Below are 13,603 nucleotides of genomic sequence, written 5' to 3' on the forward strand. Positions count from 1 at the left end.
CAAACGTTGTGCTCTTCTAAGCACTTTATGTAAATTTTTCTTAACTCCGCACAGCAGCCCTGTGATATTATGAGTGTCCCTATGTTGATGGTCATTCATTCATTCCATGCATATTTATTGGATGTTTACTTAGTAGACACGGGAGATTGTCTTAGGTAATAGCTACGTAAGAAAAAGAGCAGGACAGGGGTGCCCGGGTGGCTCATTCGGTTGAGCGTCCGGCTTGGGCTCAGGTCATAATCTCATGGTTTGTGGGTTCGAGCCCCTTGTCGGGCTCTGTGCTGACAGCTCAGAGCCTGGAACCTGCTTTGGATTCTGTGTCTCCCTCTCTCTGAGCCTCCTCTGCTCACGCTGTCTTTCTCTCTCTAAAAATAAATAAAAATACGTTACAAATTTTTTAGAAAAAGAAAAAGAGCGGGACAGAGATGCCGGCAGGGCTGGCCAAAGACTAGCAAGGAGTTGTGCCTGGCTATAGGGAAAGTGGGAGCGATGGACATGGGGTCAGAGAGGTGGTGGGCAGCAGCTTCTCCAGGGCCTTGGAGGCCACGGTGAGGATTTACGCTTTTAGAAGAGGAAACTGAGGCAGAGGCCAGGTAAGCATTTGCCTATGGCTATTCAGCCAGTAAGAAGCAGTGGGAGGACCCTAGATGTGATGTGGCAGCATTTGGCTCTGGAAAACACCGAACTCCCTGAACAGTGCTCTCATTTGGCTTCCCTGGCAGTCTTGCCTGGTTCTCCGGCTCTTCTTTGCCTCTTTTTAGGCATAATGGGCTCCTTCTCCTTGGATGGCTCTTTAAGTGTTGGCATTCTGGATGGGCCTGTTTGAGAGTCTCCTGTTCTGTCTGAACTCTCCTGGGCAGGGCCATGCTCCCTGCCCTGCCCTGGGCACGTCCTGGTGATTTCCAAACCTTCATAGTTCCATCAGAGTTCACTCCTGAGCGCCAGAACCAAACAGAAGCTCCCAAAGAGCTGTGGTTCTTTGAATACAGAATGTTCCAGGCTTAATTTATCATTTCTAGTTCTCACAAATCTCCCCCTCCACCATTCCTGAAGATGGTCTCAGTGGCTAAAACCCTGAGCATGGGCTCAAATCCCCTCCTTCTTCTCACTTTCCACTTCCAAATCCACTCAACTGCCCAGCCAGTGGGGGTGCTCACAACCGCCTCCTCTTTTCTGTTCTTCTTGCTTCTGTGTGCGTCCCGGCTTTCCTCCTCTCTCCCTGAGCTCTTGTAATGATCTCTTAAGTGGCCCTGTCCTGCACCCAATGGATCCCCTTGCTGCCACCAGACACTGTCTGTAAATAAAGGCCAGATCCCCAGACTTCTTCCATCCTGGCCTTGTTTCCCCACCACCCAGAGAACAGCCCAGATCCCTCCCAGAGCTCTCACAGGCTCCTCCAGCTCCCCTCCCCTGCCTTTCTTCCCTTCCCCAGCTTTCCCTTCTCTCCCCGCCACCCATCCCCCATGCTTCTGCTCATTCTCTGTCCATAAACTGTTTTCTGCCCCTTCTAACAGCCACCCAGCTGCCACCTTCTGGGTCAAGCTTTCCCAGACCATCCCCCCCCCCCACCCCTCACCCCCAGCCTCCAGGCAGAACAAGCCACCTCCCAGTAGAAGGCCTGCTATCCTCATTAAGCACTCCTGGCGAATATAAATGCATTGGAAGTCTGGCCAGTGCTGATTGTTCTGGGCACCTGCCAGTTGCTGGAGCTTGGCGGGAGCCCATTCAGGCTGAGAGAGCAGCCGTGAGCACACGGCAGGTCCAGGAAATCCCCAAATTCTATTAATTGTGGGGTAAGTTCCTGGAGATGTTTTGGTAATGTACTCCGTAAGTTCTGAAATTTGTAATTGCTTTTCTGCTAAGGGGAGTTTGTTTGCTTCACATATAGAAAACCTGACAAAAATCATGTTTCTTTAAAAAAAATTTTTTAGTGTTTATTTTTGAGAGACAGACAGAGACAGACAGAGAAAGACAGAGAGACAGAGCTCGATGAGGGAGGGGCAGAGAAAGAAGGAAACACAGAATCTGAAGCAGGCTTCCGGCTCCAAGCAGTCAGCACAGAGCGAGATACAGGCTCGAACTCATGAACCGTGAGACCATGACCTGAGCTGAAGTTGGACGCTTAACCAACTGAGCCACCCAGGCGCCCCTTGTTTCTTTAAAAAAAAAAAACAACACTTATAATATAATACAGAAAAGTAATGTTAGTGTTAGTTGTTGATTTTCCAAAAGGAGCTGATCTTCTCTGATATACTTGCAAATCTTTTTGAAATATCCTAATCCTTATTAAGATTTTGAAGGCAAATATTTATTATAGAAAATGTATTAAGGTAAGAAATTCAACAGATGTAATCGCAGTTTGCATTTTGTTATTTCCACCCTGTCTTTTCATTTATTGAAGCAGAAAATTATATGGACGCTTGGTATATATGGCAGTTTGAATACCTGGCAGTGTAGGCATCTGGGTTCATTTGAAACACAGACGAGCATTACCTTCATTTTCTGCGAACTCCAAACCCACCGTCATGTTGACCGCTCCCTATTGACTGTAAAGGAAATAAAGCCAAGGAGATCGGACAGAGAGGGCAGTTTCTTACCACCTGTTTGGTTTCCCCAGAGACCCATTAAATGCTGGTTCCTTCCCCCAAGCTGGAAAGCTGCAGGCTGTTCTGCAGAGGATCCCGGAAAGAAAGAAGTCCCTGTCCAGTTGGAAATGACAGCTGGAGAAGGGGAGAGGTAGCAGCGGGCCCTTGCCTGCCTTCTGAAGACAAGAGGAGAAAGGATCAGGCCCGTGGTGTGATCAGGGGTTTGCATTGAATTGCTGGCCCACCCCCTGCCCCTCCTCCATCCTGGGGTTCTGCCTTTGGCTAATGAAGCTTTTTCTATGGCCTCCAGAATCCTGGAAACTGAGAGGGCTGTGTGCTTGGCTTTTCTCTATACATGCACTTCGCCACTGAGATGTTGTTCTGCTCAGCAGTTAGGTGTGTAATATAGTTAATACTCCCTCCAGGTACACTTTGGGCTAAGTGGGAAGGTCTGGTTCTGGGAACCGCCATGCAGAGGTTATATCCATGAGATACTTACAAATGACGATGTCAGACAGCAACTATCTGACAAATGGGCTTTCGGTACATAGCTTGTGAGTGAATTTGAGGCAGCCTGTAGAAAAGTGACAAGTTGGCAGTTAGTGATAGTAACTAAACAATAATAGCAACTGCCTTTTAAAATTTTCTTTCTTTCTTCTTTCCTTTTCTTTTTTCTTTTTCTCTCTCTCTCTGTATCTCTATCTCTTCTTCTTTTCTTTTCTTTTCTTTTCTTTTCTTTTACCATGTCCCATGTCATTGGCAAGAGCTATAATGTATATTTATAGTGTATATACACCATGCCTGTTTTTCATGGATGGATAAACTGTTCCTCATTTCACTTTTCATAGGCCTTTCTTGACCTGAGTTGACAAGAATGTAATGATAACTTCCATATAATGAATGCCCAGAAGATGCCAGACATTGGGCTGTGTTCTTAATATATATCTTCTGTAATTCTGGTATCTCTGTAAGGTTGATGGCATCTCCCACCTTCCAGATTCAGGATCTGAGGATCAGAAAGGTTAGGAAATGATGCCCAAGGCCACAGAGCTAATAAACTGGAATTCTAACTGGAGGCCTTTGGACTCCAGAGATGTTGTGCTGTGTCCCTTGACATACTTGTTCTTCTCTCATTTCCACTGTCTGATTGGAAGGCACACCTCTGTTTAGGGGTGTCTTGAACAAATCCAGCTATTTAATGTATCATGGAAATTAATCCAGAAGAAAGAGACTTTATTTGTAAGTCCTTACAGATTCATCTACTAGAATCTCAGCTCCATGAGGATAAGGAATTTTGTTGGGTTTTGTTGTTGTTGATGTTGTTGTTATTCTCACAAATCCCTAGAATGCAGCACTTAATTTATTTTAAATATTGAGTGAGTACTACCCTATGCCAGGGGTACTGCTGCAGTCTGGAGGTAGAGCCCATCCTGGGCTTTCCTTCCTCTTGTCTTTGAAGCAAGAAAGGCAGGTAGAAAAGTACAAGGACTTTTTCAGAGAAGAGGCCCTGGGGAGGGCAGAAAGCTCGGGCCTTCATCCTAGGGCCTCAGGAGTGTTTTCAGGCATGGGGCAGGCCCACAAATGAATGAAATGGAAACCACTAAGCCAAGAACAAGGAGGAGCTAATGCATGATAGTTACAAAAACCACGGTCTAAATACACACATTAATATTAGTCTAGCACAAAATGGACTCTTTTAGGAACTTTATGTTAAATATCCGTGTTGAGTCAAATTACAGTACTTTCCAGCTAGCCAGAGATAACTTTCCATCGGTGGCATTTGATCACTTACTTCAATGACTGCAATAGTTGACTCTGAGGCAACCATCATTTTCTCCTTGAGTTTTATGAAACTGCTCTCGCCGGCCAAGTCATGTAGCTAAATATGCTTCTACAAATTTAAAAACCTTTTCTCCCAACTTTTCTGGGAAAACTTCCAAAGGTACAGAGAAGTTGAAAGAATGGCATGGTGAACGTCCACATAGCATTCACCTGGCATGGGCCCTGTGGACTCTACAGCCTGTGGGCCAAATCCAGCCCAGTGCCTGCTTTCGTAAATGAAATATATAGGAAAACAGACATTCCCATTCATGTATGTATTGTCTGGATGCAATGACAGAACTGAGTCATCTTGTCAAAGACCATTATAGGCCCAGAAAGCCATATTTACTACATAGCCTTTCAGAGAAAGTTTGCCAATCCCTAATTTAGATTCACCAGTTGTTAATATTTTGCCGTATTTGCTTTATCTCTTTCTTCGTGATGGGCAAACATTTTCTCTCTCTCTCATATGCCCTCACTTTTTCCCCCTATTTGAAATTATGTCGTAGACATTATGATAAATCGTTCCTAAATAATTCATACATTTGCTTAAAAATAAAGGCATCCTCTTCCATAACTGCAGTAGCAGCAGCATCCTGCCTAAGAAGATTAACATTTATTCAATGATGTCTGCCAACATACAGTCCGTGTTGAAATTAGATGTTTATATACTGTTCTGTTTTGCACCTAGGTTCCAATCAGAGGTCATAAATTACATTTGGTCATCGTGTCTCTTCACTGTCCCAGTTTTGTTTCTTAATGACCTTGACTTTTTAGAGAGTCGCTCAAAAACTTTTTTTTGAAGGCGTACTAGGTTTTCACGGGCTTGTAATGCTACGATAGTAAGAGGTACTAAAATGGTCGCTGCCGTAAATCAGTGTCTTTCACTTCTTCTCCTGTGGGACTGAGACACCGTTGTACGGCTTGGCTTCTGGAGCTGAACCCCGAAGATGGGAGTTTTGCTTGGAATTGTAAATGTGCAGAAGTCTCAGTGTGAAGAGCAGGCGGATGGTAATTTTCAGAATGCATTTTATGTAATTAAAGGCACAGTCCTTTTTACCCACTCTGGCTGCCGACCCCGTTAGCTCTTGGCCATGGAGCTTTTTCCTGGGGCTTTTCTCCTGACCGGGGCCTGGCTCTGCTCCAGTCTCATTAGCTTGCAGCAAGGAGCTGAGAGCAGGCGGGCGGTCACCGGAACCTGCCAGCCCCATTGTTCAGCCCAGCTGCCAACACGGCCCCGTTGGGCTTGCAGTCTGTGTGATGAAGGTGCTCAAGGGCGCATATGGGGATGCCTGAGAGAAGAGCACCTCCTCGCCTTTCTTGAGGACCGGAAGTGCCACCACAGGCATGTGCCTCTTCTAGACTCCGTGGTGGTCACAGGTTAACCTTTTATTGTGATCCCAAATGATTCCTAGAGAATACCGGGACCCATCCTTTGTCTTCCTCTGGGTGAGAAGTCCCCAGAGCTCACAGACCAACCAAAAAGATAGTTGCATGCCCCGGAAAAGACTGACATGCACATCTAATACAACCCTGGAGATGGGAGGGAAAGGAGGAAAACTTCAAGGAGAAATGTGATCATTTCAAACTATGCAAAGTAACTGAAGGAGAGGCTGGCATGGGTATGGCTAACTTTGGACTATGACCCGCTTCTGTCCCTCTGTAAGAGTGAATGATACACAGGTCATGTGCGTGATGGCACATCGTGACGGCTGAAGGAAATCCAGGACCCAGGAAAGACACAAGACATTCTGGGAGGGGACACCCTCCATGGGGCGGGGGGGGGGGGGGGTGAGATTGTAGCGTCATCTCCTCATTGGTCTCCCTGCCTCCTGTCCTACCGCTCTGAAGTGCTTCCTTCACACTCTCTACCTCCCCCAGTAGTCTCCTTCTGCTACAGATCTGATCAGAATTTCTCAGATTACAGCCCCTCTGCGATTTCCACAGTCTACCTTCCATGGCCTTCAAGGCCTTCTGTGAGCAGACCCCAACTCCACAGCATTGTCTTCCTTTAGTGCTGGCCTCAGACTTGATGCTTGGGTTCATCTCATATGCCATGTTGTTTTGCACCTCCCTCCTTTGCTGGCTGTGTGACCTTGGACAAAGTGCTTAATTGTTCTGTGCCTCAGAATGCTCATCTATGAATGAGGATGACAGTAGTACCTGCTATCAGCACCTACAAAGTACCTACTAAGGTAAAATAGTAGTATCTACTAAGGTTGTACAGGAGTTAAATGAGTTAGTATATATAAAGTTCTTGAGAGAATGGTTGGCATATAAGAACTATATAAAGGTTAGCAATTTATTGCTATTGCTCTTGTTGTTTTGATCCTCAGTGTATTAACTTTTTTGTTGCTGCATAAAAAATTTCTATAAACTTAGAGTCTTTAATCAACACCCATTTATTATCTTAGTTTCTGTAGATCAGAAGTATGGATGTAGCATGACTGAATCCATTGCTCAGAGTCTCACGGAGCTGAAATCAAGGTGTTGGTTGGGGCCAAGGTCCTATCTCAGCTTTCCAAGCCTCTTCCAAGCTTATGTGGCTGTTGACAGAATTCATCTCCTTGCAGCTGCAGAACTCATGACCACCAGGAATTCTATTCACTTTCTTTGAAATCCTCCCCTGATTATGTCAGGCCCAATGAGATAATCTTCCTTTTGATTAACTCATTGCCAGCTGGTTAGTAAGATAATCACAGAGTGATATCCATCACATTCATGGGTCCCTTGCACTCCAGGGGAGATGATTGTTACAGGGTGTGTACACCAGGGGGCAGCATTCTCGGGGGTCATCTCAGAATCTCGCCTACAGTTGGGTAATTGGGAAACCAGATGCTCTTTGGTTTGCTTTGTTGAACTGCTCTTGCGTGAATATGATTCTGTAACCACCATCATTTCAGATTTTTGTAGCAACTTTCTTAGAGGATTCAGATGGATCACACTGGTCTGGCCCCTGGAGCCAACCTCTATCATTTCTCTCCTGTAGTTCTGTCTAGCAGAAGTCTTCTTGGAAGAGGACAGTGAGGAACTGGTAACCAACAAACCTGCTGCTCATACCCTGCAGTTCCAGAAGGATGATCCACAGTTGCAGTCCCTTTCAGGACCATCTGCTTATTCTTGATTCTGTACAGATGAAGGGCAAGATCCATAATGGTCAATTGTGCCTGATACTCTGCCAGTTCAAAGAGAAAATGTTAGTGTTTGAAAGGGTCTTTTGCATTATTTTCAAAAGCTTTCATTGCCCCTCTTTTTTCTCTTCCCGATTAAGTCTAGACTGTTTTCCCATTTATTTTTTTTTAATGTTTTATTTATTTATTTTTGAGAGAGGGACAGAGACACAGAGCACAAGCAGGGGAGGGACAGAGAGAAAGAGGGAGACACAGAATGTGAAGCAGACTCCAGACTCCGAGCTGTCAGTTCAGAGCCCAACGTGGGGCTCAAACCCATGAACCGTGAGATCATGACCAGAACCAAAGTCAGACCCTTAACCAACTGAGCCACCCAGATGCCCTAAAAGATGCTATGTTCTGCTTTTCAAAGATATTTTACTTGCAGTTTTATACAAATGTGTTAAGGTAAAGGGAAAAAAATGAATTTGGCAGGGCTATGGGTTTAGAAGTTTGAAAGTGTGTGTTTACCTTGGCATATCCTAACCAAGTATAATTTTATTTTCCAACAAGCCATAATTTAGATCTGTCTCTCGCTGTCTTAATGACTGACATCCCTCTGGTAATTTGGACTATTAAAGTGGAGGGGCTGGTTCATAAAAATAATACAAAATAACATAGACTTGGACTTCTTTTCTTCCCTTCAGGACAATATCATCTTATTCTTGAGAGGTTGTAAAGAGCTCGGCCTTAGAGAATCTCAACTTTTTGATCCTAATGACCTACAGGATACATCCAACAGAGTAACAGTCAAGTAAGTAACACAAGATTTATGTTTAAGGGACTGGTCAGAATGGCTAAAATTAACAACTCAGGCAACAAGTTGGTGAGGATGTAGAGAAAGGGGAACCCTATTGCATTGTTAGTGGGAATGCAGACTGCTGAAGCCACTCTGGAAAACAGTGTGGAGGTTCCTTAAAATATTAAAAATAGAACTGCCCTATGACTCAGCAATTGCACTGCTAGGAGCTTATCCAAAGGATATAGAGATCCTGATTCGAAGGGGCACATTCATTCCAATGTTATAGTAGCTCTATCGACAATAGTATGGAAAGAGCCCAAATGTCCATCAACTGATAAATGGATTAAGAAGATGTGGTGTGTGTGTGTGTGTATACATATATATATGCATATATATGTATACACACACATATATATACATACATACACACACACACACATACATGCAATGGAATACTACTTAGCAATGAAAATGAATGAAATCTTGCCAATTTGCAATAGTGTGGTTGGAACAGGAGGGCATTATTATGTAAAGCGAAATAAGTCAGTCAGAGAAAGACAGATATCATATGATTTTGAGAAACTTAACAGATTAACAGAGGGAAAGGGAAGGAAAAATAAGATAAAAACAGAGAGGGAGGCAAACCATAAGAGACTGTTAAATACAAGAACAAACTGAGGGTTGATAGAGGGAGAGCTTGGGGAACTGGATTAAATAGGTGAGAGGCATTAAGGAGGACACTTTTTGGGATGCACCCTGGGTGTCACATGTAAGAGATGAATCACTGGCTTCCACTCCTGAAGCCAAGACTACACTGTACGTTAACTAGCTTGAAAATTAAAAAAAAAAAAAAAAAAAAAAAGACTTGTAGCTTTGTGATGATGTTGTAAGGTCTAAGAGGCAGAGTATTGGGCATGTCTTTAAAATAAAAATGTGAAAGGAAAAATCAAGCTTTCCAAACAAGACATACTGGCCTTCTCCCTGTGTACAGCTTTCATTCTAATCAAATGTAATTTTTTTGAAAGCAAAAATCACACATAGTTTGAATGTTAAAAAGAATGAGAAAAATGTTAGGTGAGACTTACTGGAGGGAGAAGCAAGAGAGAAATATGCACAGAATCTGTGTTAGACAAAAAGCCTTTATTGGCTCTAGTTGAGCATTTGAATAGGCTCTTGGAAGACTACAAACTTGGTAAACAGATCTGAACACTGTTTATTATGCAAAGAGGGCAATAGATTATGGAGGAATCGCTTCCTCATTTACATTTGTAACTGTTTTCTCATGTGTCAGTGATCAGGTTCTTTGAAGATGGATTATTGGCCATTTGACTGTTGTTGACAGTGTCTACTCACTGAGCCATGTTTGTAGCCAAAGAATTTTTGGGAAAGAATGGCACAGTAAAAGAAAAGGGAGTGTGCTTCTCTGGAAAGGAATAGCTGTTGACCAGGGTAATGAGAAGAAAGATTGTCATAGATGGTAGAGATAACTTTCCTGTAGCTTAGAAGTCCCTCACACCCTACACATTTCATACAAAACATTTCCCACTTTGGTCAAACAACATTTGGCAACAATATGCCCTAATGATAAGCTTAATTACATAGATAGGGTCTGTGGATTGGCTACACTTCTTTTGATTACTTTTGGGTCATTTTATCATGGAGGCACAGAAAAGGGAGAGAAGCCAAAACTCAGAGCTCTTAATTTTATACTCGTTGCCAGTATTGGGGGGGTGGGGGGCGGGGGGGTAGGAGGAACTACTGAATGAAATCAAGTTAGTTTATATTGGATTTTATGATTCATGACTGGGAATAAGGGAGAGTTAATCAGTAATTAATTATATGAAATCACTTCACTGTTGTCAATGTACCTTTCTTTAATATTTCTCCTGGAAAAAAATTTACTTAAGGGCAAAAACAGAATACACATTATGGCATTTGAATATGGGAAGCACCATAAACTCATTTTGGACATCATATGCTCCATGTATTACTGCACCTAAATCCAGCCTCTATAAATTATTCATTTTAGGAAATGGTTTCTGCATCATCTGACATGCATGGTTTGACCTAAGTGGCACGTGGCCACCTAGAAACAGTAGTAGCTAGACAACATCATAACAATTAGTTTTACACACGTTGCTTGGAAGGTGAAGGAAAGTTTCTTTGATGGTGTTGGCAACTGCATTTTATTTTTGAAGCTGTTCTAAATCAATATGCCACTAAACCAGGAGAATTCTGAGATAGTTTGATTTTAGAAATTCAGAATTTATATCACCTTTACTGCATATCTACAAAAAACTGTGCAGCAGGAGGTCAGGAGTCTGGCCCTAGACCTGCTACTCAATAGGTCTATAATCCTAGGCAAGTTGTCTTGCTTCAGTAAGGCTCTGTGTCTTCATCGATAAGATGGAATTGGACAGAATGTTCTCACGGGTATGATTCTAGCTAAAGCTTGCTCAGTGCTCAGTTTGCTCAGATCTGGGAAGATGGTTCAACCAGCTTGTAAAGAAAAAGGCACTGAAAATAACCTAATGAAGAAAAGTCACTTAGACACCAATGAATGACATATAGTCAGTCACTTCTCAGTTAGTGTTCCATCTTCCCCTTCTGTTTTTTTTTTCCTTCTGTCATTTTTCTTTATCTTTCCAGCTACTGCTTTTCTCCTCTCCTTCCCTGTCCTTCTCCTCCCTTCTTTATCTTGTCTTCCCATCTCTCTCCCCTTTTGTATTTTCTTTCCTCATTTTCTTCTCCTTTTAGCTCTTCCTTCACTCGAGCATTATTATTTTCCTTAGGCAACACTTACTTATCACCTTCTATGACCATCATTTCCCATTCATTCATTCAGTAAGTATTTACTGAGCGGCTACTATGTGTCAGATACTTCCCAGTCATTAGACAACTGGAATGGATGAGATAGCCAACACTCCCTGTTCACACAAGGAGTGAGATTTACACACAGCGTCAGGAGATAAGAAATACACAGGTAAATCAGAAAGATAATCACAGGGAGTGATAAGTGCTGAGAAGGAAGTGAAAGAGGATGTGAGAGATAGTGACCATCACAACATATACATCATCATCTTGTGTCCTTGAAACTTACACGATGCCATATGCCAACTATACCTCAGTGAGGCTGAACAAAAAAGAGAGTGACCAGTCCAGAGCCTCTCTGAAGTGGCATCTTGGCTGAAGGCTGTGGGCTGAGACATGAACAGGAAGCAAGAGCCAGCCTTGCGATGACCTGTAGAACATTCAAGACAGAGGATGATCAAGTAGAAAGGCTGGAGAGGAGAAACAGATTTGCTCTCTAAAAAGGAGAAGAAAAGTACCTGGTGTGGTAGAAGGGTAATGAGCGAGAGCAAGTTGGGTGGGGTGGGTGATGCACAAGCTTGGGAGGATGCTGAACCTGGAATAATGATGGAGAAAAATGTTTATTTCACTGTATGAGTTTCCAGAAGAACATAAGGGACTTTATATTAAAATTATATCATAAATTCATTTACAGTTTTAGAAACTCATTTCTAGTTTTAATGAAGGGCAGGGCATGGAATGAGCTATCTGCTTCATAGCTTTTCTGTAAATGATGCTAGTTTCATCTGGCACCAGACAGGGAACATTTGTAACATATGTAGAGTTGATCGCTACGGTGGGTTAAAATAGAAGTTCTGCATCTTTCTGCTTTACCCTCTGAGGGTTGAGCAGAACCTTAGTAAAGATAGAAAACACCCCAATGACACCACCAATTAATAGTGCAAGCCATAAGGTATAGGAGTAGAGCCCACAGAGCAAATGTGGATGCTTTCCTGAAATTTTTTTTAAACATAATTTATTGTCAAGTTGGCTAACATACAGTGTATACAGTGTGCTCTTGGTTTGGGGGGTAGATTCCCATGAAATTTTTTTTAATGCTCTTAGTTTAGCTTTTATTGGAGATAATTTTTCTTACTTTTCTCTCTCTCTCTCTCTCTCTCTTTTTTTTTTGAGAGGTAACTTGAGTAGACCAAAAAGAAAAAAAAAAGAGGGACAAGCTGCAAATGATTACTGCATGTGTAATTTAGTGAACTCTACCTGTAATGGATGCCAGACAACCTTGATGGGAAATGAAAGACTAATCCAGAAAGGCATGCAGCACATTTATTCCAGGGAATTGAAGCAATTGGATAAAAATGAGGAAAGGCTATGGATTGCTCCTGAGTATGTCTCTGAAATTTTTGGAAGCATTTTCACACAATTGGTTCTTAGGTAGAAATCATTGAGCAAATATTTTGGGAGCTCCTACTACGTGCCAAGCATGGTTTTTTAGAATGGGGTCACAATTTTAGTCAATAAAGTTTTATTGTCAATGCAGAAAATATTTTATGCTCCCTGTTCTTAACTTATTTTTCATTAAAATTTCAAACCTTGCATAGATTTTTTGTTTTCATCTGGAGTTTTTGTAAGTTAAAAAATCCCAGCAAACATTTAAGCAGGTAATGCCATATTTTTTTTCTCTTAAAAAAGGGAAACTTGAAAATTTTCTCTTAAATCCAAATGAGAACAATGTTTCTTTCAATCCAAGTCCTTGTTGATAGGTTTATCTTCTTGGCATATACTATGTTTTTTCTATTCCTTGAAATCTGCATTGACTTAAAATTGTACACCTATTTATTAATATGCTCTTTGGGTCAAAATATGCAGCAGCAATGAAGTAATTGGTGTCTAAATACCTGAAGGAATTCTTTTTTAATTTTTTAAATTTATTTCTGAGAGAGAGAGAGAAAGAGTGAGCAGGGAAGGGTTAGAGAGAGAGGGAGACACAGAATCTGAACCAGGCTCCAGGCTCTGAGCTAGCTGTCAGCACAGAGCCCGACGCGGGGCTCGAACCCGTGAACTGTGAGATCATGACCTGGGCTGAAGTCGGACACTTAGGACGCTTAACCGACTGAGCCACCCAGGCACCCCTACCTGAAGGAATTCTTGACTGATATATACAATACAATTACATTCACCCTTCCCCTACTCCCCACCCCAAATGAAGTGGGAAAAAGAAATGCGGTGTTTTGTTTTTCCTAGCATTTATTTGTTGACATGTTAAAGAAACTTTGGAATAATTTTGTAGAAAGTTTTATATTTCACTGTGTGAATATTTAGAAAGTACCAACATCTTGCCCTTTTTTTGTTTATAGTTTGAGAATAAACATTTATGTATTTTTTAGAATGCTCATGTGTATATTCAAATATAACACACATATTTTCCTGCTTAGGGACTAATTCCCAACACTAATTTCTATCTGTAACAGACAAAA

The 13,603-nt window shown here is 42.2% G+C and overlaps 1 protein-coding gene across 1 annotated transcript in view; it reads left to right on the forward strand.

Annotated features, from left to right (window-relative positions):
- The window catches only part of LIMCH1 (LIM and calponin homology domains 1), a 323,010-nt gene that overhangs the window by 209,187 nt on the left and 100,220 nt on the right, over nucleotides 1–13,603 (forward strand). The window contains exon 4 of the mRNA XM_039227025.1: nucleotides 8,224–8,330. Within this exon, the coding sequence (XP_039082956.1) occupies nucleotides 8,224–8,330 (107 nt within the window). The remainder of the gene's footprint in view (nucleotides 1–8,223; nucleotides 8,331–13,603) is intronic.

The sequence above is a fragment of the Hyaena hyaena genome, unplaced genomic scaffold (assembly GCF_003009895.1).
Source record: "Hyaena hyaena isolate Hyena2069 unplaced genomic scaffold, ASM300989v1 scaffold_24, whole genome shotgun sequence".
NCBI classification, from domain to species: domain Eukaryota; kingdom Metazoa; phylum Chordata; class Mammalia; order Carnivora; family Hyaenidae; genus Hyaena; species Hyaena hyaena.